This window comes from Cryptomeria japonica, chromosome 5 (genome assembly GCF_030272615.1).
Source record: "Cryptomeria japonica chromosome 5, Sugi_1.0, whole genome shotgun sequence".
NCBI classification, from domain to species: Eukaryota; Viridiplantae; Streptophyta; class Pinopsida; order Cupressales; family Cupressaceae; genus Cryptomeria; species Cryptomeria japonica.
Genome location: NC_081409.1, coordinates 197,958,580 through 197,970,313, shown reverse-complemented (window position 1 = coordinate 197,970,313; position 11,734 = coordinate 197,958,580). Strand labels below are relative to the sequence as shown.

The window sequence follows — 11,734 nt, the reverse complement described above, 5'->3', positions numbered from 1 at the left end:
TTGTTGATTGTAAGGGCGCCCTGCGTGGTCAACTGGCATTGGATGAGCTTAATCTCAAATTATTATGCGTCTATTGTTCATGCATTAACTTGAATGGTGATCAGTGTTTGACGGTGATGATTTGAATATCTTCAAAACTACCCTAGAAGATTGCACTGAGTTGGTGTCGGATTGTTCAACTTGATGGTGAGACCCAACCCAGTAGGACTCCACCTAGTCGTCCATCTACCTTCTTACATTCTAGGTCCTAGAATAGATTTCCTGAACCCTCAATCTTTTGCTATTTCTTCATTATCCCGGTGAGTAGATAGGACTCAAGTTCCAGCAAATTAAACGCTCAGGCAATCAAACGTAAGTCCCCTTGTGATTCCAGCATAATCACATCCTACCACAAGAGCTTATCCACACATAGAGACCCTACATACCAAAACCTTGGAGTTGCCTCGATTGATCCTTAGGCGAAATCTTCAGCATTCAGGGAAACTTTGTTCAAGAGAGGATAAGGTACCTTTGGGTATTTTATTATGTGTTTGATCGTGTATAAAAGACACATCAACAATACCAAACAAAGAAAAGAAATAAGTTCTAACTCTAAGCACTAAAAGAAAGAAGGTACAATCATAAATATTAAAAACACATCTGAAGGAAAGAAGTGACAAGCTTGCATGTGTAGGTGACTAACATATCTGCAAATTGAATTATGTAGAATGTATATTATATCAATTCAACTTGAACAGCATGAAAAGAAACAACCACTAAACGAGCCCTGATTTCCAAATCAGATACAAGAAGGCCATACAAGGAGAACAGATTAATAACAGAATAAATTATGTAATATACTGACAAGACAGGCAATACAGACAAATAATGTTTGAGAAAACCCAAGTTCTTCAGCTCAGCATAGGTGCGATTCAATTAACAATATACACTGTTTTGCTTGTCAAGCAATGTTTGATCCCATGAGAATAAGAGCATACCAGACTACATATTAACATTAGTAAAAACAAGATATAAATGTGATGAATGATATCCTAATATGCTGGCCATAGAGAAATCAGAAGTATGTGTCTGCCGGTGCTCAATATTTCAATGTGGGATAAATTAATAATGCTTGCACTCACTTTTATATTTTTGTTCCAACATCTGAAGGAAAGAAGTGATTATCCTAATATAACTTGAACAACATGAAAATAATCGACCACTACAAGAATACTGGCAGCAAGATCATATACAAGAAGGCTAGACAAGGAGACCAAACTAAAAACAGAATGAATTATGTAATATACCAACATGAAATGCATGACCTATACATAACAAACAATGTTTTTAAAAACTCAAGGTCAGCAGCTAAACACAGATGTGATTCAATTATCATATATACCTATTTTGGCTTGTAAAGCAATGTTTGATCCCATGAGAATAAGAGCACACCAGACACTAAATGCTTCCAGTGGTAAAAACAATAAGAAGAAAAATGCCTTGAATATACCACCTTATCCATATGTCCATTCTGAATTTTATTACAAATTACAAGTAGAATTTAGTTAGTGTCGATTGAAACATTGATATTACTGAAAAACCAATATTGATTAGTTAAATTCAATATCCAGCATGACAAAAGTTCTTAAAAGTAGGAAGACAGAAACTAGATGCTTCTGTACACTACTTGCAAAAACCATAATGAATTGAATTGATTCTTATTTGCTATTAAAAAATAAAGATTCAAAGCATAGAGAAACTATCTAGTTAGAATTTGTATTTATATGCTTCAGATAAGAGCTAATTAAATTGTGTTAGGCTAGTGGCTTGCTAAATGAGACAAAACTTTGTAACAAAAACTGAAAAACAGAATGTTCTCCATTAAACTCATTCACTTTGCATTGTCAAATGTTATGTTCTCCATTAAAGAATCATGGATCACAATTGGATAACCAAACATAATTTGGTCCCTTAATCTGAAAAGAGCAACATGTGAGCATCCTATGGCTCTGAAATTCAATCAAGAAATTAGTACAGGACCTTTATATAAATAGTAAAACTACATTTTATTTCTTCAAACTTAAAAAAGAAACGCTTCTGCTCAGTTTAGAAAACTTTCTCCTGTTCAGTACTAACCAAAACAGAAGACTTGGCGAAAGCAAGGGTTACTCCATATTTTAAATCTTTGTTTGTTTTGCAATCTTGAACCACTCTGTATGGAACCAGCCAGGCATATCAATCCTCTCATAGGTATGAGCACCAAAATAGTCTCTCTGTGCCTGCACCAGGTTTGCAGGCAACCTGTCCCTCCTATAGGAATCAAAATAGGCCAAGCTTGCAGACATTCCTGGAGTGCTGATACCTGCATTGATTGCCAAAGTAACAACACGGCGCCAAGCAGACTGTCTCTCAATCATCTCCTGTGCAAATTCAGGATCCATCAAGAGACTAGCCAGGTGGGGATTCCTGTCATATGCTTTCTTTATCCGGTCCAGAAAAACTGCACGAATAATGCAGCCACCCTTCCAGATCCGAGCAAGTTCACCCAATTTCAAATCCCATCCCTTCTCTGCACTCTTGGCACGGATCAAATTCATCCCCTGGGCATAACTGCAGATCTTGGATGCATAGAGAGCTTTCCTCACATCATCAATCAATGTCTGCTTAGCAACCTCCACATTCCCATCACCAAGGTCTACACTTTTAAATACTTTGGAAGCCTCCATTCGTTCCTCCTTCAATCCACTAAGGAAACGAGAATCTAACGAAGAAGCAATGGTGGGTGCAGCAACAGAAAGCTCTGCAGCCTGTTGCACAGTCCACTTACCAGTGCCCTTCATACCAGTTTTATCCAATACCTTGTCAACAAGACACCCATCCCCCTTATCATCCTGAACCCCAAAAATGTCTGCAGTGATTTCAATCAAAAAGCTACATAATTCTCCCTTGTTCCAACTAGAAAATGCCTCTTGCAACTCTTGGTTTGTAAGCTTACCTACAAACAGAAGATTTAAAGTAAATATACACTCTTAGAAGTTTAGAATCTTGGTAAGTCATCTTCAATATAAATCTCAATACTTTAAGTTTGAGATGTCATAACTATTTTTCCATTTTACTTAAGAATTTAGTGAATTCTCAAATGAAAATAAATTCATTTGCACAAGCTGCAGTAGAAAGTTTCTAAGACCTCAAGATGTATGTAGCAGAAGCTCAATATCTAGCTTCTCCAGAGTTTACACGGTTTATGAAGTTGATTGTGACACTTCAGTTATGACTTTTGGGATGTACTTAGCCAAGAAGGGCACCATATAGCATATAAAAGGGAAAGTTCAATGAAGCTAGCAAAATATATTGCTCTTATGACCAGGAACTCTATGCTGTTGTTCAGGAACTATGCCATTGGAGACATTGTTTAATGCCAAAGAATTTTTATGTGAAGGCCAACAAATCCAACTTTCAGGCATCAATATACATTTGCATTCATATTATATATGCATCATCAAGCTTTAAAATAATTACAAACTCAAGAACAACTATATGCTCTCCATGTCAGATGGCTTAGTTATTTGCAAACTTGCACATTTATGATCAAGAGCAAGGCAAGGAAAACAAATGTGGATTTCATTGACAGCTATCACTAATGAGGTGGCAGGTTTGGAGCATCTTAAGTATCACACTGAGATCCAGCCTTTGGAGCACCCAATGATGCTTGTGAAGAACCAACTATAGGAAATATGAGTTCCTACTTGGAATTCATGATGCTTGATGAATATTTTTCACATGGAAAGCAATTGTGCATTCCTCAAGCTACCATGAGGGAGACTCTTATTGATGAAGAACATGCTGGTGAGCTTTTTGGATATTCCAACAGAGATTAAACCGTGCAACAACTAGAAGAGCATAATTATTTGCATTATAGGACTTGAGAAGTTGAAATATAAGCAAACAGATGTTACATTTGAAAACGTGCCATGCTTAGGCAACTAAAATTAGGCAAGTATTGATACTTACGTATCTTTGAAAAACATTAGCAATGTATTGGCATGGATTTTATATTGAGACATACACAGAGGTTTTGACGGTATATTTCTTATTTGTTGCTGTGGATCAATTTTCCAAGATGGCTCATATTGTAGCTTGTGAATAACACGAAGATGTATCAAATAAGGAGAAATGAAATTCGAAATGGAATTCTTAAGTCATGCTTCATATAATTTATGGAAGATGTTGTCAACAGGACTGCAGTACATTTGTGAATATCATTCTCAAACTCAAGAACAAACAAAAGTGATCCATTAAATGCTAGGAAAGTTGTTGCGCTGTTTACTCAAATACAAATGAAGACTGTGGGAATGGTTCTACCACATGCATAATTTGCTTGAACAATTCAGTTAATTGCTTCACTGAGTATTCCCCTTTGCAAATAGTGTGTAGCCACTTTTCTAGAGAGGTCACACTGCAGAATTGATTTTTAAGGCGTGAAGGATTTCTTTGAAACCACAAAAAAGAATACTGAACAGTGAACAACGTACTGAAGCCTACAACAAGAAGGCTGATAGGAGGAAAATAAAAAAGCAGAGCAAAGTTGGTGATTTATGATATTGATGGCGTATCTGCAAAAGGATTGGTTTCACAAAGGCCAACGTAACAAATTACAAATGAAGAAAGTTGGTCCATTCAAGATTCCAGGGAAAATGGTCAGTGATGCTTATTTCCCCTGGATTTGCCAAAAGAGCTAAATATATCTCCTATAACTATTGTTGATTTGTATGAATATAAAGAGGAAAGCGTGACACAATCCAGCAGCAAGGCAGCTAATCCACCTTTGAGTTGAACCACCCAATTGCCCTAAATACTTCAAGATAAGTAAGTGAGAAAATACTAGAATTTAAAGGAGTCTATTTTTTGCCTTCTTGGTGTGGATTCAAGAAACAATAAACGGTCAACTTGGCATTTGAACCAGGAGGTTCAATACTTTCAGCCTATAAGGATTTGATGCAGAAGCATCAATCTCCTTTTGGTAACTCTTAATTATGGCAGCAGTTATCAAATGCAGAGTTTTCAAGATCATAATTAGGAATTGGGTTCCGGCTGTAAAAGTTGTTTCTAGATTGGTAAGATTGGTATAGTGTTTTTATTTTGATAAAATTAGCATAGTGTTTTTATTTTGATAAAATTAGCATAGTGTTTTTATTTTTATTGAGATTAGTATAGCTGCTATTATAAAGCAAGTTCTATTTGTCTTGAATGCAAAAAATGTGCAACCATACAAAGGATGCCTTTTTGGATCTCATAAAAAGGGAAGAAAGTGGAGAATGTATGAGGTAGAATATTGAAGAATAATTATTTTAGACTTTGATCCGAGTCTGCTCAGATTCTTGGGTGCCTTTGTGCGTGTTTTTGTGTCGTTGTGAGGATTTTCGTCCATCAGTTCAATTCTATTGGGGTTTAGACAGACTTTCCTTAATAATTGAGATTTACTTCTTATAAATTCGTCTAATTATGAAGGACGATGCAAAGGCGATCCAAATCATTTTCTACCCATCTTATGATGATGGCTTGGAAAATTACAACTCCAAATTGTCTGGCACAACGACCATACACAAGGGGTTTGAAAAATTGAGATCAAATCGAATCTCGATTTTCTTTACCTACAGACTTTAGCAGATCGTATCCCCCAATAAATTAAAAAAGCATCCAAAGAAAGTGAGAAATAATTGAAACTCGATTTTCCTTACCTACAGACTTAAGCACATCATAAGCCTCTGCAATAAGCTGCATGTCACCATACTCGATCCCATTGTGCACCATCTTGACAAAATTGCCGGATCCACCCTTTCCAATATAGGTAACACAGGGGCCACTGTCCACCTGTGCAGCAACCTTAAGAATAATATCCTCAATATACTTGTAAGCCTCATATGACCCTCCAGGCATAAGAGAAGGGCCATTCCTGGCACCCTCTTCACCCCCTGAGACCCCCATACCTAAATACAGAAGCCCCCTCTTCTTCGCCTCCTCCTGCCTTCTCTCTGTGTTTTCATACCATTCATTCCCACCGTCCACAATACAGTCCCCTTCTTCCATGTGGGCAGCCAGAGTCTCTATTGATTTGTCCACGGGGGGTCCTGCTTTGATCAATAGGATTATGACTCTGGGCTTCTGGATTGAGTGCACAAATTCCTTAGCGTCATGGAAGCCTTTTACTGGCAGATTGCCTTCCAGCTTGGCTCTTTCTACCGTCTCGTCTACCTTCTCTGGGCTTCGATTGTAGACTGAGATGGGGAAGCCTTTCTCTGCAATGTTGAGAGCTAGATTCTGCCCCATCACAGCCAATCCAGCCAATCCTATTCTTGACAATTCAGCCATCTCTTTTTCCAATATTCAGCAATCAATACCTCAAATTTTCCAGACCCAAGAAGATTTTTGCCTCTTCCTCTAGCACTCTGCAAAACTTGCCTTCAGAAATCAACACCCAAAATCAAAATCTCAAGGAATTCTGATAGTTTCCTCAGATAGATCTGCCTACCTATTAGGCTGTAAGTATTTAATCTAGAGCTCTGCACTCAGAACTCAACAACCCAAACGCATACCAACTTTGACTGAGACTCTTGTGGTGTTTCGTTGAAGTATGGGCAATTAAATGTCGTGGGGACTGGGGAGGAGGTGGAATTATTCGTCACAATGACGACACAATGCTTTTATTTTGATTTCCCTGAGCCGTAGAGTCGAATCTTTGTGTGTGAAAACGTACAGCAGTCGGTTCTCCAAGATTTTAATATTGTTCACGGCACTAATAGGTCTGTGGGCATATGGGAACTCAAGGGATGGTTTTCTCAATGTTATTTTGATCGAAGTAAATTATATAGAAAATATGAGTTGAAGGAGACAAAGTAGAATCATTTCACACGACAATTTGTTTCCTATTCCTAAATAAATTGAAACTAATATTTCACGTTTTTAAACTTTGATAAATTGTTGTTACATCATGTGTTTATGGGTGAATGGATTAACAATTGTATGCTTTAATATTAAAGGATTTTGTAAATAGCAATTGGAGCCATAGATATGAAAGGTATGTGAATATTTTTTTATTATAGTAATATTTTATTATAAATGATTTTTTTATAATTAAATTTTTAATTACGTGAAAAATTATACAAAATGTATGTAATTTATCAAATACATTATTTATAAGATGGAAATGAGTGAAATGATGTTTAGAAAAAAATAGTAGAAAAATAACTAGAATTATAAACTATGTATCATAGCTATAATTCTATCTTAAAATTTAATTAGATTATATCATTTTTTGGATTTTTGAATTCGGTATCATAATTGATCTCAATATGAAATATTGAATGTATTTCAAGAGTGTGTTGGAATTGAAATACATTTCTTGCTAGAATTTGAAAATGATACAAATAACTCTTTTATAGACAATGTACATACACTCCAAACTCTCAAAATGAATTTGCACCTTTACATTGTTCAATAATTCAAGCTCCTTTGGTGAATCTATATTCATTCAATATTTAGGAATCTAATGGACTTTATTAATTATCATTTTTTTAGCATAAATAAAAAATAATTATTAAAACAATGACAAATTACAAAGTAGGTTTGCCAATATTACAAAACTCATGTCATGCTAATTCTAGAAATCAAGAAAATGTAGATAGGCTACATATACAATCAATAAGAGATGGGAAACTCTCCAAAGGACGTGTTTATTCTAGTTCCAAAAAGACAGTACGGATTGACTAACACGCGTGTTAGTCACGCGTTTTACACCGTCGATTTTGCAGTTAACGGTTGCGATTGACTAACTTGTCACTAACATGTTGTACGAAAGATCTGTTTTGGAGCTAGAATAGCCGCGACCCTCTCCAAAACCCACAGACAAAACATAATCCATTGTTTCCTTGAAAATTGTACATGCTTTGAGTGTTGGAGGTATATTTATCTTTATGTTAAAAAAAAAAAGAACAATAGGAAATCCACTTAAAATAAATAGCATTAATAATGTTAATTATAGGGGAATAAATACCACAAGAACTAGTACACCAATAAAAAACACACTAGCAAGAATCAAGAATCTAAAGAGACATTGTAGTTAGCATTCACAAGAACACTAAATTCTCTACTCAAGTACTATTTTGAGGGAAATCTTTATTACATCCAATATTTACATTAATGTCATTCCAATTAGAAGTTAATTTGGCTAGAAAATCAGCATGATTTCCTTGTATTCTAAAATTGTTCCACTCAACAACATTAAAACCATGAATGAGGATGTTGATGTATTTCTTGTGTTCGTTCATCTACCACCACTAGAAGTGACAAGAAGATTTTCTTTTGAGGTGATTAAGTAAAATTTTACAATTAGATTCTAAAATAATATCAATATTTTTTTTGGCTTTGCTCACTTGATAAGCCTAAATCTAAACTTGATAGATTGAACTTTCAAATTGGTCGTAATTTTATCCCAAACTTGATTGGTATGCTCGTTTGTACAATTAAAAATCTTTTGATTATGCTCCCACTAGATATTTTATCAAAATAGATCAAGACCTATATCATGCAACAGACTAAGGGATTTTAGCTTTAAAAAGGGTTATGGTTGATTTACAAGATAGTAATGGATAGGGGAATAAATACCACAAGAACTAGTACACCAATAAAAAACACACTAGCAAGAATCAAGAATCTAAAGAGACATTGTAGCATTCACAAGAACACTAAATTCTTTACTCAAGTACTATTTTGAGGGAAATCTTTATTATATCCAATATTTACATTAATGTCATTCCAATTAGAAGTTAATTTGGCTAGGGAATCAGCATGATTTCCTTGTTTTCTAAAATTGTTACACTCAACAACATTAAAACCATGAATGAGGATGTTGATGTATTTCTTGTGTTCCTTCATCTACCACCACTAGAAGTGACAAGAAGATTTTCTTTTGAGGTGATTAAGTAAAATTTTATAGTTATATTGTAAAATAATATCAATATTTTTATTGGCTTTGCTCACTTGATAAGCCTAAATCTAAACTTGATAGATTGAACTTTCAAATTGGTCGTAATTTTATCCCAAACTTGATTGGTATGCTCATTTGTACAATTAAAAATCTTTTGATTACGCTCCCACTAGATATTTTATCAAACTAGATCAAGACCTATATCATGCAACAGACTAAGGGATTTTAGCTTTAAAAAGGGTTATGGTTGATTTACAAGATAGTAATGGATAGGATCATAGCTACTCCATGGAATTTCAAATAGACAAGGACAAAGGCAAGTGGGATAGCAAAAGAAGATATTTTCTATTCTCTTAATCTTGAAGGTAGATGCTACATCAACTCAAATAAACAATCCATATTTTTGAATATTAGCTTCACGTGAATAAATTTATCTAAAGTTACTAGCCATGTGAAACATTAATCTTTTTGCCAATATTATGGCAATCCTTTTGCAAAGCTTAAATTCCTTCTTAACTTCAAGGTTTTATGCCAAAGAACCTCTTAGACCTGAATCAATGATATTAGAATACCTATCTAAAGAAACCTTTAGGACACTATAATATGAGCTAACTAATTAATGAGAAGAGTAAATTGCTACTTAACCAAAGATATTTAGGTTTCTATTTTCAAATCCTCACACCATCCTACATGACTTCAAAATAAGAATTAGAAACGTAGCTCTAATCAAATTCAACAAATTTAGATTTTAATTCAAGAAAAACTCAAGGAATTTCACATAGAGGACTATGTTGGTCTTATGCATCATCCCATAAAAGAGTAAGGTTGTCCCCCAACAATATAGAAGTAGATAATTTTTAATTAAATTATTACACAACTTTTTTATTTTCTATATCTAAGAATATTTGCCAAGTGTTGACATCCTAATAATGAAAGAATGATTATCTAGATTCAAGTACTTGAACTTAAGAATTTTCCCCAATAAGGCATGTTCCTCCACACTCTGTCTTTGATACAACTTGGCAACAAAATCAATATTGTCAAGGATGCAAGATCTCATATATAATATCTCTCTCTAGATTGACAAATTTTATTCTAGTTAACTAGACATCATTTATTTTTCCTTGATTCCCAAGATTTTTTCTTATTCAATGGCCCAAAACATGAATGATGCCTTTGGAGTTATAAGAACCATAAAATAAAAAAGCTAAAATCACAACTTTACAAAAACTAGCCAAAGAGAGGTATCTATGTCCAACAATTTATATGGAAAATAATGAGGTGTATGGGAGAATGGGAATAGAAAAGGAATTAAAAATTCCTTGGGAAGATGAGAGTGCATGGGGAAGAGAGGAAATTTAAAATTCTTGAAATGACCAAAGTTGGTGCATTTAAGGTTGGGGGTTGAGAGGGGACACGTCATTCATGGCAATTGGTTGACTTGTGGCTAATCATGAGGATTAGGCACTAGCAAATGGTTAGAAAGAGTGATTAAGTGGGATAATGAGAGATTAGAAGATAAGTGGGAAAGTTAGGAGGATTTGACAAGAGGAGAGACAATGAGTAGAGGAATTAAAAATTAGGGAATAATGATATGCAAGCTTTTAGAAGAATTAATTAGATTAAGTGAGAATTAGGGGAAAGTGATTTAAAGGCCTTTATGGAAAATCTCTTGGTCTCCACACCATGTCCTCTCAATCCCCACTATCTCCTTCCTTCAATCTCAACCCTTGATTCATCTTCAATATTGACCATTCATTCTCCTCCTTTTAAATCTATAATTGGGGTCTCCTCCCCTTCATTTCACATCCCATATCCATGCAATCTTGTGCTGCTAGTATAGATTTTGAATCATATCCTTTGCATCATCACTATAGTCAATTTTAGGCATCCACAGTCATCTATTTTCAATCATACCTCATCCATTCATCCATATTATAACTTGTGTTATGTGTGGAGAGAAAACCATAATCCTACAAGGAGCTCATCCAAACAAGTTGAAGAGGGGTGCATCTTCAACTTCACCAAAAGCTCAATCTGAAGGAGAAGACAATATTTCAAGGCATGATGGTTTATATTTGAGTATTTGAATTTTTCATGCTTTTATTTACTAACCATTGCACTTGGAGTTTTGTTGCTCTTCATTTTGGCACGCCTAGTGGGACCCACGTCCCTTGTTACTAAGTTCAAATTTGAGTATTTTGTGAGTTTTCAAGCTGCAGGTTCCAGAATGGCATTTGTATATCAGTGTCTCCGATTCGCTGCTTCAATGTCTCCACACAGCTTCAATGTCTCTACGCAAGAATTTAAATTTTAACCTGTCTTTTTTGCAGGATTGGTGCTTTGATGTCTCCACAATGGATTGACGTCTCTACTTAGTGTCTTTTGACACTTAATTTAGAGCTTTAATTTTATAATTTCACAAATTAAAATCACAAAAAACATTTGAAAAGACTTAAAAAGAACAAAAAAAAATATTAGAGTGCCTGTTTATTTTATGTTTTTGACAATCTAATCAAATTTTTAGGCTAACTAGGTTAGTTTTCGAGCAGATTGACACATCAGCGTTTGCACAAACGGTTGACGTCTATGCTTTGGTTCGACATCTACATTGGACCCGATTGCCCGCTTAAATTCAAATTTTAAATTTTCAAATTTTTGGCTAACTCTCTGTTTGTTTTTAGCTTTTGGACATCTACGCTTTAGAACGACATCTCCATAGGTAACAATTTTGCAGTTAGATTTCAAATTTCAAATTTCTCACTTTTCTAC

General features: G+C 34.8%; 1 protein-coding gene across 2 annotated transcripts; it reads right to left on the bottom strand.

Annotated features, from left to right (window-relative positions):
• Positions 1 to 1,841: 1,841 nt before the first annotated feature.
• LOC131027967 (6-phosphogluconate dehydrogenase, decarboxylating 1) lies at positions 1,842 to 6,711 on the bottom strand. 2 transcript variants are annotated; one of them, XM_057958061.2, is made up of 3 exons: positions 5,718 to 6,711; positions 2,116 to 2,974; positions 1,842 to 1,986 (listed from the first exon to the last, which is right to left on the bottom strand). In XM_057958061.2, the coding sequence occupies exons 1-2, from the start codon at positions 6,346 to 6,348 to the stop codon at positions 2,157 to 2,159; spliced, it is 1,449 nt and encodes a 482-aa protein (XP_057814044.2). In that variant the 5' UTR covers positions 6,349 to 6,711; the 3' UTR covers positions 1,842 to 1,986; positions 2,116 to 2,156. The 2 variants fall into 2 exon arrangements, with proteins under 2 accessions (XP_057814044.2, XP_057814043.2); XM_057958060.2 differs by having other exon boundaries at positions 1,842 to 2,974; positions 5,718 to 6,710.
• Positions 6,712 to 11,734: the final 5,023 nt, after the last annotated feature.